Below are 21,917 nucleotides of genomic sequence, written 5' to 3' on the forward strand. Positions count from 1 at the left end.
CGGCCTATCAACGGAGCAGCCTGTTCCTGCGTTCAGAAGCTGCATGAACAATCACCACCCAATATTGAGTCTACATAGTGGAGTATAGCACATATAGAGTCAACTGCATTAGCTCGAAAGTGACTGCTCCATAGCGCCCATAGCAGCATCTTGTTGCTGACGCAGCCTCGGAGCCACCCAGGCTCCGTCTTACGCCGAAGATCGCAGAAGCAGAAAGCGGGTATGGACCGTGTATTACAAACGGCCCCGATGGTTCGATCTGATAAGCGGCCAAAAATTCGCCATCGGCCAGCCATCCTCCTCTGCTCCTCTCCATCTTCCACTCCATCTCGGCCACACCGTGGGGCACTTTGTGACTCTTTCCCCTCTGCCTCTCGTCTTCTTTCCTCCCTTACCCTCCTCCGCTCCCAAGTTTATCTGCCTTCCATCCAACTCCACTCATCCTTTTTCAGATCTTCTCTCTCCCATCGTCACATCAGACGCCAAGTTTTCCCCGCCGAAACCCCACCTCAGTAACCCAACCGAACTATCATCATGTCCTCCCTCGTCGAAGTCGCCTCTGAGGCCGAATTCCCTAACATCATCTCCTCCATTCCCCCATCATGCCTGCAGGTTCTCTACTTCCACGCCCCTTGGGCTGCTCCTTGCGCCCAAATGCGCGCCGTCCTCTCCGCCCTCGCCTCTCAGTACCCCGCGACCAACCCTCCCTCCATCGCCTTCCTCAGCGTTAACGCCGAGGAGCTCCCTGATATCTCGGAAGAGTACAATGTCACCGCTGTTCCCTTCGTAGTCCTCGTCCGGGACCACAATATTCTCGAAACCATCAGCGGCAGTGAAGCAATCCAAGTGCGCGATGCCGTTGAGCGCCACGCCGGTGCCGGTGCCGCCGCCTCTGCAGACGGTGCTTCCAAGACCGTCATCCCCCCACCATTGACAGCCGTGCCTCGAGAGAACGTCCCCGCCACCGCTACACAGGCGCCCGCCACGAACGGCAACGCAGCCGCCCCCGCATTGACCCCCGAACAGTCGAAGGAGGCGCTGTTTGCGCGTCTCGCGGAGCTAGTGAAGGCTGCGCCGGTGATGTTGTTCATGAAGGGATCTCCCAGTGCGCCTCAGTGTGGATTCAGTCGGCAGATTGTGGGCATTCTGCGTGAGCGGAGCGTCAAGTACGGATTTTTCAACATTTTGGCCGATGAGGATGTGAGACAGGGCCTGAAGGAGTTTGCGGACTGGCCTACCTTCCCGCAGTTGTGGGTGGAGGGTGAGTTGGTTGGTGGATTGGACATTGTAAGCCCCCTCCGTTCACTATTTATAGTGTACTTGCGGTACTAACAAGATATCTCTGAACAGGTCAAGGAGGAACTCGAGAACGATCCTGATTTCCTGGACCGCTTCTCCGTCAACAAGCCCGCTGCTTAAGCTATAGAACTATAAGTCGAATAAACCCACGGCTTTGTCCGTATTGGAGCTCCCCCCCCCCTCTTTTCAACATTTCCTATTCACATTTACCTTTTTTCAACCCTCGATTGTTAGAGCTCGAGATCTAGCGGCGTCTTGCTCCTCTTCCCCCTGTGTCCATTATTGACAGGCTGAATTACATAGTACTTGACTGGATGATATCTATACCCATGAGCGAGTGCCATGGGGAATTCTCGTCGTCGTTCATATAAAAACTACCAAATGGAAAAGACCACTTATGATTATTATACAAATGACCCAGTCAGCACCGCTTTGTATAAATATGTATAGTATTCATGTATCAGACCCTTAGGTCACAGCTGTATGCACATATGATACATCTTCCTCTTCGTATAAATAGCAAATGGATATCTGCTCCCCCCAACACACACTCTCTCTTACTCTAATACCCCCAAGCGCAACCACTAGTATAAAAACTAAGGCAATTCATCCGGCTTACCTACCCCCTTCAACAACTTAACATGTTTACTATTCAGACCCTTACGCTTCAACCTCCACAGGTTAGGATACTTATTCGACGAAGTCTTAAACTCCGACAACATCGCATCCTCATCGACATACGCACCAGCGAGCCACCTCTCACCCGTATTAGTCTTGAATCCACGACGCGCATGCGCCACACGGCGATTCTCAAAGACAACACATTCACCGGGGTTCAGCTTCAGCTCGAACATATACCGTTCGTCCTCAAGCAGAGAGGCGAACTTAGCAAGAGCCTCATTCTTCTCGCGGAACTTGCGGGGCACAGGAGACCGGACCTTCCTGGGGGCCTGGAAAGGCGGGGAGTAATTTACGTGGACGAGACGTGATTTGGAGAAGTTAGTTCCTTCGCGGACGCTGTCGTCGAAGGTCTGTGTTTCGAAGACGGGCCAAGTGTTCGTGTAGAAGTGATCCGGGTGGTTGTAGTGGTAGGGGATGTGGTGATGAAGGAGGCGGGAGTAGTTTGTGTGGTCGTCTTGTTTCATGTCGTATGCGACGCGGAAGGTGTCGACGAAGAGGGATTCGCCGCCCTCGCAGGAGTTCTTGAGGCAGTGGAGGAGTTGGTAGCCGGGCGGGTCGTTCATGTACATCAGGTCCATGTGGAAGCCGAGGAACTGGTTTGTGTAGGCGACGTTGGTGGCTTGGGGGACGCTGCGCACGTCCCAGGTGCGGCCGTAGAAGGTATCGCGGATGGGACCCATGCGGGTGGCGATCTTCTCGACCATTTCGCGTGAGTCTGGGATGTCTTTGATGAAGATGAGGCCGAGTTCGGCCAGGGTGCGCATGGACCAGGCGAAGGAGATGTCGTTGTTGATGAATTGGTCGAAGGTGATCCAGTGCTGCCAGTGTTGCATGCGGCTGTTGTCCCAGTAGGCTCGCCAGCGGTTTTTGCCCGCAGATTCCATTTCCACGGGGGTGAGGATGGGGTGTCGGAGCTGGTGGAGGTCGTATGTGGACTCGTGTGTTGATTCGGCGGGAGCGCCGCGGAGGTCGTTCTTCCATGTTACGAGCAGCTTTCCGTGCTCGATGGTTGGGTTCTCGGAGATAATGTCGGAGGATATGTCGCTCGTGCGGAAGTTGCGTTGCTTGGAGTGAGGGTCCACACAGGTAGAGCATTTGCAGGAGTCGCGAAGGATGATGTCTAGGATCTCGATAGGCTTTTTGCGGCCTTCTTGGATGATTAGACCCCCGTCTTTGCGTGTGATTGTGTATTTGTTATCCTGGTATTCTACAGTCCCGGCGCTTGTCTCCTGGGTCTTTCCCTCGTGCTGTTCACCTGCTTCCAAAGTTGAGGATTGGTTTGACGGCGATGATACAGGCTCATTGCTTCCACTTGCTACTTCATGTGATACACTGGGTTCGGCGGTCGCATTGCTGGCTGCCGAGGCAATACTGCTAGCTGCTGGAGCAGCATCACTTGATGTGGATGCCACATTGTTGGCGGGAGGGGTAGCATTGGCTGCTGAGCGACGAACAACAGAGGATGAATAGACACGGCGGCTGAGAACGGAGGCCGGAGGGAATGAAGCCCGGGGAAGGCGAAGGGCGGTTCGTAACAGACGAGACATGGCGGATACTAGCAGCGAGGAGACCTGCTATGAAGAATCTGAAGGTGCCCGCATCCAAGGACTTCAGGGTTGGGGGGTGAAGGAGAGCTGGGGAAGAAGTGGGACGCCAGGAGATCCCCCAGATAATAACTTATGGTCTGATGCGACTTTGTTTGTACCGAGGTTTTTCGGCTGGCACCTGATTGGGCACTGACTCGCCGCCGCTTTAAAGTACGAGCTAGGCAGTAAGGCAGTCAGGCAGAGACACCAGGCATCTTCGTCCACCAGGGGATTTGCTTGCCATCTCTTGGGTTGCTTGTTCCAGACGGAGCATAATCGCCCGTTGCTAAATCAATGGAGAGTAGTAATTTAGTAGATAAACCCTCAATTTTCCGGGTGTAAACAGATTCAACAAACTATCCCCGGAAGTAAATCCGGCAGTTTGAAGTCTCCGAGACTCCGTCCGCAGGAAAAGAAAAGGAACGACGGACACACGTCATGCCTCTAGACCGTTAGCATCATTTTTACCCTTTTTTTCTTTGCCCGTCGCCTTTCGACAAGGCCTCCAGCGAAACAACCACCTACACACCACCACCACACAGAAAACCACATCAATGACAATCTCTCAATAACGTGCTACCATTTGCGACCATCAATTCCACCTCAAATATCCACATCTCTCTCGCCTTAACCATCAACCGTCACATGCATGTCGGCCGGGGGAGAACACCTCAAGGATGAGGTACATAACCACCCCAGATCCCCATGCACCATCCATCCCCTCAACAATCATACATACACTCCAATCCCTAGCACCATCCATCAACCCTCACTCCCAATGCGCAAGCTAACCAATCCCCTCCAACCACCCAGGGCACACGACGACAAGTCGTCCTAGCAGGCGGCATAGCCGGCCTCGTATCACGGTACGCCCATCCCCCATCCCTCCCCCCTACAAACACAAGCCACCTAATCCTCACACCCAATTACTCCAGATTCTGCGTCGCCCCCCTAGACGTGGTCAAAATCCGCCTCCAGCTCCAAATCCACTCGCTCTCCGACCCTCCCTCGCACCACAATGTAACCGGCCCAATCTACAAGGGGACGCTCTCCACCATGCGCGAAATCATCCGTCAAGAGGGTATAACCGGCCTTTGGAAAGGCAACATCCCAGCGGAACTAATGTACGTCTGCTACGGGGTGATCCAATTCAGCGCATACCGCACAACCACACAAGCGCTCGCCCAACTCGACACCTATCGACTGCCCCCCTCCGTCGAATCATTCGTCGCGGGCGCCACCGCGGGCGGTCTCGCCACGGCATCTACATACCCGCTGGATTTACTGAGGACGCGGTTCGCCGCGCAGGGCACGGAGCGGGTGTACACGTCGCTGATGTCGTCGGTGCGGGATATCGCGCGGAATGAAGGCTACGCGGGGTTCTTTCGCGGGTGTAGTGCGGCTGTGGGGCAGATTGTGCCGTATATGGGACTGTTCTTTGCGACGTATGAGGCGTTGAGGCCGCCGTTGGCGCAGTATCAGGATTTGCCGTTTGGGTCGGGGGATGCGGCGGCGGGGGTGATTGCCAGTGTGTCGTCGAAGACGGTGATGTTTCCGTTGGATTTGATCAGGAAGAGGTTGCAGGTGCAGGGTCCGACGAGGCAGTCATATATTCATCGCAATATTCCTGAATATCAGGGTGTGTTTAATACGATGAGGTTGATTCTGCGGACACAGGGTATCCGCGGACTTTATCGGGGGTTGACGGTCAGCCTGTTCAAGGCTGCCCCTGCCAGTGCGGTGACGATGTGGACCTATGAGACTTCTTTGCGACTTCTCCAGGATATGGAGGTGGCTACGAGCAAGGATGAGTGAGCTTACAGGATCCCGCGCACTCGCAACACCTGATTGTGTATATTATCTGATAGAATACTAGACTTTTCTCTTTTCCACGTGGAATACACTTTCGCGTCCTTTTAAAAGACCGATGAATTCGTGTGCTCATATTCTCCCGCAATGCATGTATCAGTTCATTATTAGGTAAGAGCAGGGGAATCAAACAACGCTAGGGACGCAGGAACAGAAGGGGGTTGTCGCAAGCATTTAGGACGGGGCAGGCACAATTTGACCGGCAAAGTGAGACAGACAGACCAAGAATCGAAGCGACCAAAGCAGTACAAGCCAACAGGGTGTGAAAGGTATCAGTACTCACCCTCCTCACCCTCCGGCTCCAGACTGTCGTTGGCAACTTCTTCATAGTCCTTCTCCAGCGCAGCCAGATCCTCACGAGCTTCGGAGAACTCGCCTTCTTCCATACCCTCGCCCACGTACCAGTGAACGAAGGCGCGCTTCGAGTACATGAGGTCGAATTTGTGGTCAAGACGACCCCACGCCTCAGAAATGGAGGTTGTGTTGGAGAGCATGCTGACGGAGCGGTCGACGGGAGCGAGCTCGGTGTCGGGAACGCGAACGGGCTTCTGGTAGTTGATACCCAACTTGAAGCCGGTAGGGCACCATTCCACAAGATTGAACGAGGCCTTGGCCTTGAGAGAGGCGATGGCCTGAGTGCAGTCACGGGGTACCACGTCACCGCGGTACAGCAGAGCCACTGCCATATACTTGCCCTTGCGAGGATCACACACCACCATCTGATTATTAGGCTCGAAACCTGCAGCCACTGTTAGCAATCCACCCACGCCAACGACTCGACGAAAAAACCACGAAGAGAGGTACTTACACTGGAAGGTGAGATCCTGCACCTTAAAGCTCTCGTGGGAGCTGCGGCTGCTCGAGACCACGGGTGCATACGAAATCAGCGGATAGTGGATACGAGGGAATGGCACCAAGTTAGTCTGGAACTCAGTCAAGTCGACATTGAGGGCGCCATCGAATCGGAGACTTGAGGTGATGGAGCTGACAACCTGGGCGATTAGGCGGTTGAGATGCTCATAGCCAGGACGTGGGATGTCCAAGTTGCGACGACAGATGTCGTAAACCGCCTCATTATCCACCAAGAAGGTGCAGTCAGCATTCTCAATAGTGCTGTGGGTGGAGAGAACAGCGTTGTATGGCTCAACGACGGCGGTCGACACACGAGGGGAAGGGTACACCGCAAACTCGAGCTTCGACTTCTTTCCATAATCGGTGGAAAGACGCTCAAGCAGCAGGGCACCAAATCCGGAGCCGGTACCACCGCCGAAGGAGTGGAAGACCAAGAATCCCTGCAGAGAGTTGCAGTTATCTATAGTGTGTAAGCCTAGTCCCGACAGAGGCAAATTTTAGAGAAATTGGGGTAAACCTACCGGAGACGCGGCGAATGCGGTCGGCAACTGATTCAACGAGCTCCTTTCCGATGGTGTAATGTCCGCGAGCATCTGACGAGCATTAGCTTACATGTTCAGGCCGGATTAAATGAGACGTACAGTTATTGGCGGCGTCTTCCTTTCCGCTGATCAACATTTCAGGGTGGAAGAGCTGACGGTACTGGCCGGTGCGGATCTCATCGACAGGCTGCATCCATCAGTTTAGCATATACATTATATGAAACCATCCATCTGGAAAGGTCGTACCGAGGGATCAAGATCCACGAAGATAGAACGAGGGACATATTTGCCGCTGTGTGTCTCTGTGAAAAAGGTTTCGAACGAACCACCCGAATTAATTGCGTCCTCAGCCTCAGGATTGAGCTGACCATCGGCCTTGAGACCGTGTTCAAGGAGGTACCTGCCGTGATGGTCACAGGTCAGCATGGGGTCAATGACATCTAGATCGGGGTACAATAAAAAGCGGTGAAGACATACAGCTCCCAAGCACTGTTACCAAGCTGGATACCAGCCTGGCCGATGTGGATGTGGCAGACCTGATGGAAAGCAATAGTTAGAATAGAGCAGTCTTAAGCTTCGATTGGGCAGTTGAACGAGTGTCTGTGCGTGAGGTTGTGGAATTGGAGGAGGGTGACGGTGCGGGGGTCCAAAGGTAAATAGAACGGGGGGTATACCTCGCCTCGCATGTTGGAGAATGGGTCCGGTTATCGTTGTAAACAGACGCAAGGGATTCGCTCAGCGGTGTCAGGGTGATGGACTGGGATGATAAGCAGTAGACTTGCAACCCCAGAGGATGATGGAAGAAGAAGAGGGGAAAGAGACGGAGGATGAGGGAGTTTCTGGATCAATAGGATGGAGGATGGAAGGAGAGAGCATCAGTCGTTCTTGCCGGTCCAATAAACAAGACAAGGCGCCTTGGACCAATCAGCTGCCCTTCTGCTCCCGACCGATCAGTCGATCAGCACGTGAATTTGACTAACTCGGTCTGCTTCCTCCCAGTATAACGGACACCAAAAGTTTTGGCGCCTCGATACTTCAGAGGATCATAGAACTACACTCTATCGACCACGGAGTTCTTTCCTTCCTATTCCATGCCTTCTCCGTCATCGCGGAATCCTCTACACTCCACGTGCCTCCTGCCGTGGAATGCGGGGAAACCATCCTTGGGATTCGTGATGTGTGACAGCGGTTTGACCTGCACAGACCAGGGGTAGCTGCGATGCCCCTGCTGGCTTTGCAATACTTATCTGTATAAGGTACACCGTAGATCTACTCAGAGTGGCGAGTAGGATGCTACGGACATCTGATGGAAAGAGATAGTATGGAAATGTTCAGTGTCGATCTTCCCCGCACTCTGCCCCTACCCCATGCCTACTATGCACCCATCTACGCCTACAGATTCTTTAGTTGCACGGGCTAACAAGAGCCGGAGAACAGGCAGGCAGGCAGAATGACTAGTCACGAATGACCCGATCACAGAGTTTGGCTTGTATTGCTGGCGGTATGGAACACTTGAACACTGGCAGGTAGATGGAAGTCAATGCGGCCAAGTTGTTGTTGGAACGGCAAACCGTTGTCGATGGATCCCATTTTATGATTTACAAAAGGACTGAGATGGTCCTTGCGCTTCGATGATTTGAACATCGTAAGCATAATTCATAAGCTTCCATTTACGGTTATCATGGCCTTCCCATCTACCGTGCAGATGACCGCGGCGATCTTCAATGGACATGGCGGGGCAAGACACGTCAACAGCCGGGAGCGGACCTGCCAATGGAATTCGCGTGGTCAACGCAATGATGTAGAGGGCTGATAGCCCAATCGAGATCGACTCTTTGACAATTGTGATGGGTGAGTGGATGTTGCATATAATGGAGGATGGAGGTAAGCAGGAGCATAACTATGCACATACAACTGCCAATTGCACAGGCCTATCAGAATAGCGTTTTGTAACTCCGAATATCATGCTGGGTAGGTATAATATTTCGGCAGGTTAGCCGCGTCCCTCCTTTGTCACCTATCATAAGAGGCGGTCTCGTTCATCCATCTATGACTGAGATGATGGATTGGTTGGTTGCAAAAACACTAGCGTGTAGAAATCAGGTTTTTGAGACGTCAAGACTCAGACGGTGTCTATGGTGGAATCCTCCAGGCTTAGCGCCATATACTAGTGTTGAAGCTATAGACTGCACTGACTCGCGCCTAGCAAACCATAATATCCCTGTTAAGAAGGATGGCAGCGAAAGAAATAGTGAAGATTTCTGCTAGGACAGTAACCGGACATGACGTACAAATTTCTGTATAGAGTCCAGGTGGAAGACATAGGCAATCTGCGCAGAGGGGGGGGGGGGGGGGGCGGCGGCAAAAGATTTCCGAGATTGGTCTCCCACGTACGTAAGTGCTGACCCAAGGATCAATGAAGATGATGACTTTGTGCATGACTTTGTGCACAGCTGGGAGGACAGCCCGGGAGTGCCTGATGTGGCGTTTCTTGGCGGTGGCCACTTTTTGCCCTTTCCACATTTATTATTGCGTTCAAGACTTCGGAGAATAATCGCTGGAGGAGAGATAACACATTTTTGGTCTCTCTTTCCAGACTTGACATCTGTCTGGAACCCTCCCACGGTCAGTCAGCGGATTTTGCATCTCCGAAGCGAGGTAGGGGAAAAAAAAAAAAAAAAAAGAAAGTCTCCTACATAAAATCCGAATAATCTCCCTTATCTGTCTGCCCGCTGCAGGACCAAATCCCGCGAAATGCCAAGCAGCCCCCCCTCTCCCTCTCAAGTAACGCAAGTCTTGCTGTGAGACACCAGACTAAGGCTGCAACGATGGAGGAGCTAATGCAGGTAGTTTGGGTTAGCATGAAGGGTACACTGGGTCCCAGAGTTTTTCTTTGGACCCGTTTGAAGTTTCTAACGTTAGATGACTGGGACCCACTGAGCGCCACTGGGCCAGAACCGATGCTGAGGGCACGCCCACTGAATGGATAGTCTAGGACTGGGATCCATATCGATCGAGGTCTTGGATCGTAGAATGACCGCCACCCGCGGCCACCCTCTGATAGTTCCGCCCATTGTTAGAGTGCATGGGCTGAGATAGTTCCCAGGGTAGATGGTCAATCGACAACGGGAATTGCCGACTTTGTCCCTTGTAAACAGGCATATAGGATGGTGTTTATAAAATGGTCTTGAGGAATACTCATGTGCATAGCCGAAGTCTGGCTCGACTAGGAATAGAAATGGTCTGGACTTTGCCAAACCTTCAGTCATTGAATCTCCAGTTGGTTTAATTGTCCCGTGCGATCGGCATCTCGCCCGCATCGATCTCCTCCTCCTTCTGCTCTGCTGCTGTCGAATTGTCGAACCAAGGTCCAGTCTCATTTGGTCTGGTACCTTTCTGTCCTTTCTTTCTGTCTTTTTGTCTTTTTCTTTTCTTTTCACGGGCTCCCCACCCTACACTCTGTCCTATTCCTCTCCTCCTCTTGTCATTACTCTCTTTTCTTCTTCCTTCCTGCATCTCCATCTTCTCCTGCTTGATTCTGTGCATTTTTCCTTTTCCTCCGTCTGCACAATCCTACTAGTGCCCGCTTATCTCCCGTTCCTCTTTGAGCCCACCGGCCAGAGTCAATGCATCATTAGCTTTGCTGGTCTTCGGAAGGAATTCCCACCAGTGTAGGTCAGTCGTCGCCCTTACTCGTGCTTTTTCTCGCTTGCACCAGACCCTCTTTTATTATCCAGGTTGTTTCCCTCCATTTTGTCTACTCTTTTGATTCTTCCATCCTTCACTATGTGTTTGTGGTTAAGCCTTTGCATGGCCTCCTCTTGATCGATATCGGTCTAACTTACCCAGCATCTAGTCGATTCCGGATCAGATCGATCTATAACCTCAAGGCTGGTCAGCCTGTAATCTAGCCTTTCGCTTTCGACTCCTGGCCTGGTGCCAACATGTCGACCTCCATAGGAGATCATCTTGCTCCTGATCATCTGGAAGAGAAGAGCAAGCACAGATTGGACGATGGAACTCCTGACTCGGACGAAGGCACTTACGTCTATGACAGTGCCAGTAACGGAAACCACCTGAGAGTGGACACTTCTTACAATGACTTGGATAGGACCGCCCTGGCCTCTCCGGTCACTGCGAGGGAAGAATCTACGCGTCTCGAAGACGACCTGGTAGTTATGGAAGCTGAACGGATGGTTTCGCGCTCCACGCAAGAGGCAGAGTCGAAAAAGAGTGTTCACGACGGCCGTCCATCCACCTCTCGCTCTCGTTCACGTTCTCGCTCGCGCCCTAACGAACATGTCGACGAGTTTGACGAGGCCACCAATCCGCTGCATGAGAAAGCTGCAGTTTACAATCCACCCGAGAATCCTAATACCAACATTGCCAGATTTGTCAAGAAACTCCATGAATCGAGTTTCATCATCCGTTATCTTACCTACATCCTGCCACTTGTGATCATCCTACTCATTCCGTTATTGGTTGGTGCGCTGGCTTATCCCGATGCCAGTGTCGGAGGTGTCCGGCTGGTTTGGTTTTCAGTCTGGCTGGAAATCGTCTGGTTGACCTTGTGGGCTGGAAGAGTGAGTACCCTGTGATATCATTGTCTGTTTACCCATCGCCTCATTGCTAATTCGATTCTGGACAGATCGTCTCCAAGTTGATCCCTATACCTGTGAACGCGCTCGCTAGTATCTTCACCAACAATGCGAAGAAATGGCGTGATCTTGCCAAGCAATTGGAGCTGCATGCAACTCTTTTCTTCTGGTGGTTGGGTGTCGAAATCTCTTTTTTGCCCACAATGAAGAACCATCACGTGGACGGAAACCATACTACGCGCTCCTGGGAAAATACGCTCAACAAGATTATCATTTCCGTCTTCGTCTGGACGATCCTCAACCTGGTGGAGAAATTCATCATTCAGCTTATTGCCATCAGCTTCCACACGCGTACTTATGCCGACCGAATTGAGATCAACAAGTTTCAAATTGGCAGCTTGACCAAATTATACGAATTCTCGCGGAGGAAAATCACTGCCAAGGACAAGGAATTTGAGGAGCAAAAACAGACCGGTTCTAATAACGGCCTCAAGATTCCGTTCCATTACGCTGGTAAAGCGGGACGTCTTGCTAAGGGTGCCTTTACCAAGGTCGGTGATGTGGCCGGTGCAGTTGCAGCGGACTTCACTGGTCGCACAGCCACCAACAGCAACCACCCTTACCAGGTTGTGCTGGCTTTGCTGCGAACCACCAGCGGTTGCCAGGTTTTGGCCCGGCGACTCTACCGGACCCTCGTGCGGGATGGCTTCGAGACCGTTTTCTCCGGCGATCTGAAGGAAGCGTTTGATAACAATGACGAAGCCGAAGCTGCCTTTACCATGTTCGACAAAGACATGAACGGAGATATCTCCATGGAAGAATTGGAGTCTGTGTGCGTGGAAATTGGACGCGAACGCAAAGCAATCACTGCGTCCTTGAAGGATCTTGACTCTGTTGTTGGAAGACTCGACAACATCCTGGAATTCTTCGTGGTTATCATTACCCTGATCGTGTTCTTGACCTTGATTTCCACCTCGGCTGCTGGTGTACTCACGTCTGCAGGCTCCAGTATTCTTGCGTTGTCTTGGCTGTTCTCTGCCACTGCACAGGAGTTCCTTCAGTCGGTCATTTTCGTCTTCATCAAGCACCCATTTGATGTTGGTGACCGTGTCACAGTATATGGTAACTCTGGTGATGCGGGTCTGGGTGATGACTACTTCGTCAAGCAGATTTCTCTGTTGTATACCGAGTTCAAGAAGATGCAGGGTCACGTTGTGCAAGCCCCGAACAGCTATTTGAACGGTCTCTTCATCCTCAACCAACGCAGATCAGGCGCCCTGGCCGAGGCTGTGCCTATTGTCATCAAGTATGGCACGACACTCGAGCAAATTGATGGCCTTCGCCAACGCTTGTTGGAATTTGTCCGCAGCGAACGCCGGGAATTCCAGACCAATATCCTTACTGAGATGCGTGAGGTGACCGAAAACTTCTCCGTCACCCTCAATGTTGTTTTCTTCTACAAGTCAAACTGGCAAAATGAGGGCCTGCGTTTGCAACGTCGCAATAAGTTCATTTGCATGCTCATGCTTGCCTTGCAAGAGATTGGCATCGAGGGCCCACGCATGAACCTCCAGGGTGCCCGTGTCGACATTCCTTTCCATGTCGCTGGGTTCCCTTCGCATAACATGGGTGCTCCTCCCGGCAGCAGTGATGGCCGTCCTCCTCCCACCCCTGTCTACCAGCATGACTCGATCCCCGAGAATACCGGCTCCAGCAGCTCTGTCCGCCAGCATTCTATTCTTCGTAGGGGCGCGGACGCCGCCGCTGCCCGGGCCCGCGGTGACTCGATGCTCACGCGGAAGCATGTTGACTTCTCTCTGGGCATGCGCGACGTTTCTTCCGGCGACGTCATGGGCGATGTCTTCGAAGACCGCAGCACTCGTGTGGATGACGTTGTTCGGATGGCCAACCGCGAAACCGCAGAGCGTCGCATCCAGGAAGAAGAGGAAGAGCAAGCCGAGCGGCAGAGCCGTGCATCTGGCTCTCACCGCCGAAGCCACTCCAACACCAGCGCCGCCCCGTCTGCAGCGCGCTCCGGTCGTCAGTCAATGGAATCCCACGGTGGTCACAGTTTGTCCTCCGTCAGTCGTGGCCGATTCTTCCGTCATCGCAACAGCATCAGCAGCCGCGGCCCAGCCGATCTGGAACAAGGGCCAACCCACGGCCAGCAATCGCCTCAGATCCGTGCCGTGTCGCCCGCTATGGACGAGAAATGATTTTATTTCAACTAGTGCGGTGTTCATTCTAGAAATGACTGCTCTTGCACACTTAGTTATCGTCCCTTTACATACTGTTGAGTGATTTGTTTTGATCATATCAGCATAGCTATTTATAGATAATACCTTTCCGTACATACCAAAAGGCGGCATGTTTGTTTCTATTTGCATCATAACCGGTTAGACACGCACCAGTATACATACTGTTACGGCTGATTGGTCGAAATATCCAATTGGCTAGACTACTAATGTTGTTGTGTGGCTGGTATGATATCAGCTCATCTGGTCAGTGTCAAATCCTTGTTCATTCTCTGTGGCATATTCCATCGATATATAGATTTCAATAATGATATGCACTGAAATCATTGCTTGGTCCATACGCTCATCTACACACTACTAACTCTTATGAATCTTATATCTTTCTAAACTACGTAGTACACTCCACCCCTCGAACAAGAAGGTCTTTAAATAATCCATACAATCAAAACTATAATAGAATTACCATTACCACTTACTACTACTACTACTACTACTACTACTACTAGTAACTTAGTATCTCATAACATGTCCCTCCCTCTCCCTCCCCACTACTCTCTCCGCTTAGTGGTACTTCGTTGTTGTTGTAAACGCTCATATACTAGGATTATTTCTGGGGATACACATATGTACAATAGTACGGGATTGAATTTGTAACTGCGTTTGTGTGTGTGTCAGCTGAAGACAGAGAAGGCGAGATGGTACTTAAGTAGCTTTTGTGCTCGTTAATGCAATGCAACTAAGTAAAGTAAGGAGCGGTCTGGATGAAAAGATCTTATCTTTTCCCACATTGGTAATTTACCGATTAGGGAATCTGCGAGGGGGGGTGGTCTGAGATTGTTTGAACGGAGATCTGATCTCAAGAGGATTGATTGGGCTGCAGATCACTATTAGCCTACTATGTGTGATTATGAAAGGTTGAAAGAAATATGATGTGAACAGAAACAGGACTAGGCTACAGTATATAATAGACACCTGGACTGGTATGTTTACTGATGCACAGCAGCTAGAAGAGAAAAGCTGGACTCTTTTTTGGGAGGGGAAATCTGGTACGTATAGGTACACACACACAATTTTGCTCTCAAGAAGAGGAAAATTTCAGAACAAAGGAAATGGGATATACGCCTGGATGATGAGACAAGAAGAGAGTAAGTGGAATAATGAGCAAGAAAATGGGAGTTAGAACGAGAAATCGACAAATGAGTGGAACTCAGACAGCCTGGTTGAGACGACAAACACTCCCAAACACCCGCTAGCCTTAAAACGCGTGTGGAAAAGAAAGCAATATGAAAAGGCAGCAAAAGAAGAGGAATGTATTTTAACAGGTGCAAAAAGAACAATATGTCGTAAGCATGGAGTGATATAAGTCATATAATCGCACACAATAGCGGACCGTACGTGGACTCTGTCCAACGCATGCCACACTGAATTGCAGTCTTCGCAAGGTCTACCTTGATAGTAAGATGGTGTCGGTTCTTTATAGGTCGGGTTGAGAATGGGTGGAACCCAAGTATGGATGGGGAGAAGGTGTATGTAATGGTCGAGGTGTGGCATCAGCATCCAGATACCGGTCAACATCAGCTTCTGAACCATATTCCGGAGCCAAATTGCCCCCGGTAGTCTTGATGTAGGGGGTTTCCGGGTCGTCTCCTGAGGGTTCTGACTCTCCGTCTTTCGTGAAAACGATAGGGGGTGTAATATGCCCAAGTTTAGGTGTTTCGACGCTGGCCTCCATGGCCTGTGTATCTGAAGCTTCTGTCGTGTACGGTGATGTTGACCGATCTGAGAAGATTGCTGGTATGTCCATTTTCAACCCTAGCTCCACGATGGGCGAATGCTTGGGGCTGCAACCTTCAACGGACCCAGCAATCGCCTCCTCGGGAATTGAAAGGTTCTCAAGACGGCTCTCCAGACTTGGACTGTGCGGAGAGCGAGTGCCAGTGCGTTCCTCGCTGTAGTCACTGGCGCCGCCGGAACCTCCACTGCTCCGTCGCTCCAACGACTCCCGCTCTCTCTTGAGAAGCTCCTCGCTCCCACTGACAACGCTACCCCTGCTATTGGTTCTCATCATCTCTATACCTAGCTTAGAGCCAGGGCGACGAGATCTTTGTTGAGGGCTGCTGGATCGTGTTTGAGAATTTCCGAGCTCTTCATCTTCATCATCGCCAGACTCGGCACACTCGTAGCGCTTGCGTTCCAACGACTCTCTCTTCGCCCGGATCGCTTCACTGGATCGCTGTTTGCGAGGTGTAAGGTTTCCAGACGTATGAACAGTGGGTGGTGCTGAAGACGCGTGAAGTAGGCTTGGAAAAGGCACTGCATCCGAGCCAGATGCGGAACTGCCATCCGTCGCTTCTTGTACACGAGTCACATCTTCGGAAATCCCGAGGCCACCTCTATCCTGTTCTGGTTCTTCATTGTGATGACTCACGATGACAGGGCCGTCATCTGGTTTGATTGACTCCGTATCGCCAAAGTAACTGCTGACGATAGAGTCCTCTCGACTGGATCCTCTGTAAGAGCTAGAAGGCACATGTGCGAACCCCGACGAAGCTGTTGAACTTGGGCTATGCTCGGCTTGCACAAAAGCCTGGCGTATCGTAGAAGGCGGAACACTCATTGACTGGGAAGGATTGTAGTCCTTTGGAGGCGGCTTCCACTGACAGAACCTACACAGTGCTTCCGTGAATTTTGTCAGGGTTGGAGGCTTCTCAATGAGCGCGTCAAAATGGTGGGTTTCTGGAAGATCCTTAAGGTAGCCTGTAACCGCAATGATTGGAGTATGCCGATTCGCACTACGCGTTTCGCGCACCATACGCGCGACATCGGCCCCAGTTACCTGGGGTAGCTTGAACTCCGTCATGATAATGTCGAACTGCACCTCGCTGAGAGCGTAACGCATCGCTTCGTTACCGTTTACCGCCGTAATGGTACGACATCGCAGTTTCTCAAAGAGGCGTTCCATCACTATGCGAGAGACCGGATGATCTTCACAGATGAGCACATCCAAGGGCCGGAAGAATGGCCCATCGGGGAAATTAATCTGTGACATGCGCCTTGAGCTTTGACGGCGGCGCTGTACTTTAAGCAAGGCTTTTGTGCGCGGATCCTCATTGTCTGACGAGGAGGGAGAGATATCGAATAATTGGCTGCGGCGTTTGTAATGGCCCACGGCATACGTTTCCTTGGCTAGAGATGATGAGAGGTCCCCGTCCTGGGAGCCTATGGTTTGTGATCTTGCTCGTGAGGCGGGAGCACTGCCGTGGCGCTGTCCAGAAGGTGTCTTGTCAGGCGAGTGAGCCGTGGCTCGAGGGGGCTTTATAGGAGACGATGATGCGGAGCCGTGCTTGAGACTTGCCATCCGACCTTGATCGACACTTGCGGGCTGAGAGCTTCCGGCGGACTGCGAGTTATTAGAAGAAGACCCGGACGTTTTTCTGCGCTCGTGATTTTGACCGGTGCTAAATTGAACGAGAAGCGGGGACGAAGGCTGAGAGGGACGACTGGGAGACGAATTCGCCTGGCTCACGCTTGAAGGGGACGAAGGTCGGTTGTTGCCTTTGGTTTGAGACAAAGTCCGCTGTAGGGGCATCGGTAACGGGCTGCCCTCCAAAGTGGGGGGTGCAGGCTGCGTGGGAGCTTGATCCTGGCCACCTTGCGCGTGTCCCTGTTGCTGAGAGCCGGTGGGAGGAACGTGACGTTGCTGTGCTTGCATTGCCTCCTGGCGTAGTTTTTGAATCACGTCCTTGTTGGCCTTCTCGAGCATGGGAAGATTCTTGAAGGCAAAGTTGCCAAAATCATCGGCCATTGTAGGCTCGCTCAGCCTCCTGCTACGTGACTCACGCACGTGAGGTGGAATGTGCAGAGGCATCAACGGTCGCTTCATCGAGTTTACATGAGAGCGGACTTTGAACAAGGCATCATGAGGCCGATCTTGGGGGTATGCGCCAGTGGTTAACGGCGGTTGAGGTGGGCTTGCATCTTCCAGTTCTTCAGCAAAGGCTTGAAGCGTGGCGCCACGAGCGTCGAAGTATTCGGTATCTTCGGGGTTCTCAATGTTGGGTACAAACTGCGCTTTGTCCTCCAGTAAGGTATCCCAGTTGATATCAGAAAACCAAGGGTGGCTCCGGATCTCTGCGCCACCATTTGGGTATTTCTCATCCACATTAGCACCTATCCGTTCACGAGGGTTCATGGTCATGAGCCTGTTCACAAGATCAATAGCTTCGGGGGAAGCATATTCCTCAGGTTCCTCCGGCCAGTTGATCCTCCGGTGAAGGATGTTGTCAAAGACCTCATCTGGAGTTCCAGCATTGAATGGCGGATAGCCGAAGAGGAACTCAAACATAATGCAGCCCAGGGACCACCAATCACTCATTTCATCCTGACCAACACCGTTAATGGTTTCCGGGGCCAGATAATCTGGTGTGCCCACAAACCGCCTGTTATGGTCCTCGGGGTCAAACAGCGCCATTAGGGGAGGCATCATTGACTGCTGTGGCGGAGTACTATAGGAGAAGGAATTGCTCATTGTGGGTTGAAGCGGGTACAAGTGAGGAGACTCACCCGCCTCGCTTTGGCTCTCCTCTTCGGGTAGTTGATGCTGATGGTGGTGTTGGTGGTGGTGGCCCGGGACGGGCACAGGCATAGTGCCAGAAGCTTCACCACCCTCGTTGACAGACAAAGTGCGGAACATGACATTCAGACTCTCGCTGGCGCCGCTATCGCTACGGTAACCGGACGCTCGACGAGAAGTCTGCCGACTGAGCCCGCCCCCTTGGTTGAGGCTGAAGTAAGATGGTTGGGGGATGCTGCTAGCAACATCTGGCGTGATCAATGGTGTGGACCCTGGGGATCCACTGCCTTGGAAATCGAAAGAGGCCGATCTGGAAGATGTAATTGACGTTGCTCGAGGAAACGAGCCCTGCTTCAGAAGATCGGGTGCTGGCTCATTGTTCATACTCTTGAGGACGCGTTTCTGACGCCCAACAAGGCCCATGCGTGATAGTCCGAAATCAGTCAGCTTGAGATGACCCGTCTGATCGATAAGAAGATTGTCTGGCTTGAGATCACGGTGGACGATACCCCTACCATGGAGATGTTCGACCCCAAGGACTACTTCCGCAATGTACTTTTTCGCCCAGTCCTCGGGCAGTCCACCAAGAACCTTGACGAGCGAAGCGCAGTCGCCGCCGTTGAGATATTCCATTACCAGGTAAAGGTAGTCCTTGCTGGAGAATGTCCAATAGAGCTTAGCAACAAAATCGCTTTCGCCTTGCCACATCATAATCGCACGCTCCGCCTTGACATTGGTGACCTGATTCTTCGCGACCATGTCCGCCTTCTTCAACACCTTGATCGCAAAGTATTCTCCAGTTACTTTTTTCTTGGCCAAGTACACACTTCCAAAGGCACCTTTGCTGATTGGCTTGATGATCTCAAAGTCCTTGATCGACGGCGGTGCTGGTCTCGGTTGCGGCTGGCTGGCCGATGACAAATGCGGTGAAACGGGAGGCTTTACGATATCGGAAGACGTTGCGGACGATTGACGGCGATGATGAGGGTAGTGGATTTGTGCCAGCTCGATCGCATTTGCGGAGGGAGATACTATAGGTGATGGTAGACTATCGGCGCCGCTCGAAAGACGAGCCCGGGGCATTCGCAATGGTGAATGTGGCCCGGATACCCTGGCCGGAGAATGTTGTCTGCGAGGTGAGCTAGAAAGACCGGGAAGGACTACACTCCTGCGCTTTCTGTCCATACTGCGGTCGGACGACGGCGAGTCGGTTCGCACGGCACCGGGGAAAGCAGAAGAAGGAACGCTGCTGTCACTGTTATCACCAGCATCCAAATCTATCAAAGAGAGACCCCGTCTGGATGGCTGCGATGTCCCTAACACCCCGGCGATACTCTTGTGTGATCGGGGTGTGGGACATTCCATTGGGCTGTTCGACCCAGTCGACACAGCGACTGAGGCTTTGCCTTCGGAGGAGTGGTTGGACTGGAACCGGTCGGGCGAATTGCGCATGGACATGGTTAAAGCGGACATTGCAGGCGGTGCTATAGATTCGCGCTTCCCTCGTATTATCGGGCTACTTGCAGTCACGGCGGGTTCGTTGTCTTGGGGTGCGTCATCGTCTGAGGCACTTGAGTCACTGAGCTGGCCCGCCGCAATTCGCTCAGCTTTAGTGAGAGCTGCGGTGATGCACTCCTCTACCAGTATTGTGTATTCGATGCGAATCCGCTCGGCATATTCCACAATTCTTCTATGGCGGATAACCGCATCGACTTTTGCCTTGGCGACTTGTTCGGTATCGGTGCATAGGGCCGCGAGTCCTTGCTCCTGCTCTAGTGTATTAGAGCTGGGTGACTGCCACTGGAGAACCTGCGAGATACGAGATTCGGACTGCGGTGACAACGTCCGAAAATCATCACTGTTGTCCGCGCGAGATTCCTTGATTACAGGCATGTTGATTTCCAAGGCAGTGTCACAAAGGTCAAGGATCAATTCAACGACGCGAGCTAGCGGACGCCGCACTGCGAATGATCGAGCGCGAGTATGCCCGATTCCTGAGGCCGAATGATCTCTGGATCGAGGCGGCGTGCCAGGAGCGGAATTAGCACTAGAAACTGATCCGGACGACGGTGCGGAGGCCGCTGGAGATGGCCCAATTGGTAGGCCTTTGTACTCGGGCTGGGGTGTCGGCGGAGGGTTGCTCTCCCCGAGTACCAACGGCCTGCTTTGTCTGGCTTCTAGAGCATCTAGCACTCTGACGATGGCATGACGGTGCTCGTTGAGATTCTCCTGAGCTATCTGAACATCCATCTCGGCCCGATGCTCCTGTAGACAAAGATCCGAATGTTTCTCGAACCACCATGGTGTGATCTGACGTTCACAGATGCGACACAACACCGGATTCGGAGCTGGATGCTTTGAAGGATCAGGCTCACTAGCCGCAGCCTCAGCCAGAGTGGTCAAGTAGTTTGCCAATACTTCCGCTCCAACGCCCAAGGATTCTACTAGCAAAGGCGGAAGGTCGATGGTGACTTCTCTCGGTTCCGTAAACGGTCGCAACATCCACATGGTCTGCCAATGTAGAAAATATTGGTTAGTCTATATCACGTATACCACATCGACTGTTGCGGTGACTTACATGTCCAACTCCGTCGGCAGTCCGATCAAACACCATGATACCTTGTCCTTCCAGATGAAGGAGGTCATGATGGCGGTCCTCCTTCTCTGCGGGGGCTTGTGCTTCTTCTGCAACGTCGGTCGCTTCAGTAGCTTCATGCTCTGGCTCCGCAGGTCGTGGCTCTGGCGAGTACTTCAGGACCGAGTCGGGGCCCATATGGACTGCAAAGCGAATAAACCGACTGCGGGAGTCATCCTCCTTCATGCTCTCTATAGCATCGTGAAAGACGTTCTGGTTACCGACCACGATCTCCGATATCATCCGCCCCTCTATTGACACCGGTGACGTGCCGACGACCTGTTTCCATGATGGACTGACCCATTTGACGCGACCATCGAGATCCAAATCAACAATGACATTCAGGGTTTGTTCCGCCGCTTCCTTGAGATCTTCACGTTCCTGTCGCATGTGATCGACGCTGGGGGAGCGAGTAGGAGAGAATCTCGGATCGATACTCCGAGCTTCCTGCCGCAGGGCAGTCACGGCGGGAGGAGCGAGGTATTGAGCATCATCTGTGCCATTGCCCGCCATGCTGAAAAGGCGGAGCCGACAGGAATACCGAAGACTGCCCCGAGGGGAGGACGAGGGGAAGTCGAATGACTGAGAGGCGTGGGGTGTGAAATCAAGCGAGAGAAATTATACACGTTGAGCAGCTTCCAAGCAGGACCGTCTGCTAGGCAGAGCGGGTGCCCTTTGATTGTTGGTTATGAATGCATCCGCAGTATCAATTGGCCATGGCTGGATAGCGGGGGACGGTGATGACGAGACAGCAAACAACCCTATCGCAACAAAATAGACGGGGAAGTGCACTTTTTTTTTCGTTTTTCTGGTGATAGAGAGGGAAAGAAATATTTCTTTTTTTGTAGATAAAGAAAGAAAAAAAAAGAGGAGTATCTCGTGATCACGTAAGGACAGAGGAAAGCGAAACGAAGAGGGAAAAGCGGCTATGCGGGGGAATGGCGCGACGGAGCGTCAACGCGAAGCCAGGGTGACGATTGACCGAGTCAACCCCCGGAACGAGGTCGACTAGAAGCAGGGAATAGTC

The 21,917-nt window shown here is 52.2% G+C and overlaps 6 protein-coding genes across 6 annotated transcripts; 3 read left to right on the forward strand and 3 right to left on the reverse strand.

The window, feature by feature from the left end:
• The first annotated feature begins 431 nt into the window (after nt 1-431).
• On the forward strand, nt 432-1,743 carry BO87DRAFT_163976 (PICOT family protein). Its single transcript, XM_025618271.1, has 2 exons — nt 432-1,287; nt 1,351-1,743. Exons 1-2 carry the CDS (start codon nt 535-537, stop codon nt 1,417-1,419), a joined length of 822 nt encoding a protein of 273 aa, XP_025483704.1. The 5' UTR covers nt 432-534; the 3' UTR covers nt 1,420-1,743.
• On the reverse strand, nt 1,737-3,602 carry BO87DRAFT_373114 (putative Gamma-butyrobetaine hydroxylase subfamily). The gene has a single exon (XM_025622457.1). The coding sequence runs from the start codon at nt 3,525-3,527 to the stop codon at nt 1,896-1,898; it is 1,632 nt and encodes a 543-aa protein (XP_025483705.1). The 5' UTR covers nt 3,528-3,602; the 3' UTR covers nt 1,737-1,895.
• A 449-nt stretch (nt 3,603-4,051) lies between these two features.
• Nucleotides 4,052-5,438, forward strand: BO87DRAFT_373115 (thiamine transporter TPC1). Its single transcript, XM_025622458.1, has 3 exons — nt 4,052-4,248; nt 4,380-4,432; nt 4,502-5,438. The coding sequence occupies exons 1-3, from the start codon at nt 4,216-4,218 to the stop codon at nt 5,379-5,381; spliced, it is 966 nt and encodes a 321-aa protein (XP_025483706.1). The 5' UTR covers nt 4,052-4,215; the 3' UTR covers nt 5,382-5,438.
• BO87DRAFT_373117 (tubulin alpha chain) lies at nt 5,394-7,671 on the reverse strand. The gene is made up of 7 exons (XM_025622459.1): nt 7,504-7,671; nt 7,307-7,365; nt 7,076-7,229; nt 6,929-7,016; nt 6,809-6,880; nt 6,244-6,747; nt 5,394-6,174 (listed from the first exon to the last, which is right to left on the reverse strand). The coding sequence occupies exons 1-7, from the start codon at nt 7,513-7,515 to the stop codon at nt 5,708-5,710; spliced, it is 1,356 nt and encodes a 451-aa protein (XP_025483707.1). The 5' UTR covers nt 7,516-7,671; the 3' UTR covers nt 5,394-5,707.
• A 2,733-nt stretch (nt 7,672-10,404) lies between these two features.
• Nucleotides 10,405-14,015, forward strand: BO87DRAFT_164098 (Mechanosensitive ion channel family). Its single transcript, XM_025618272.1, has 3 exons — nt 10,405-10,504; nt 10,679-11,412; nt 11,478-14,015. The coding sequence occupies exons 2-3, from the start codon at nt 10,774-10,776 to the stop codon at nt 13,641-13,643; spliced, it is 2,805 nt and encodes a 934-aa protein (XP_025483708.1). The 5' UTR covers nt 10,405-10,504; nt 10,679-10,773; the 3' UTR covers nt 13,644-14,015.
• A 1,141-nt stretch (nt 14,016-15,156) lies between these two features.
• Nucleotides 15,157-21,403, reverse strand: BO87DRAFT_299683 (protein kinase RIM15; the record flags this gene model as incomplete). Its single annotated transcript, XM_025619103.1, has 2 exons — nt 15,157-20,766; nt 20,834-21,403. The coding sequence occupies 2 exons, from the start codon at nt 21,401-21,403 to the stop codon at nt 15,157-15,159; spliced, it is 6,180 nt and encodes a 2,059-aa protein (XP_025483709.1).
• Nucleotides 21,404-21,917: the final 514 nt, after the last annotated feature.

Source organism: Aspergillus neoniger, assembly GCF_003184625.1.
Source record: "Aspergillus neoniger CBS 115656 unplaced genomic scaffold BO87scaffold_4, whole genome shotgun sequence".
Lineage (NCBI taxonomy): Eukaryota > Fungi > Ascomycota > Eurotiomycetes > Eurotiales > Aspergillaceae > Aspergillus > Aspergillus neoniger.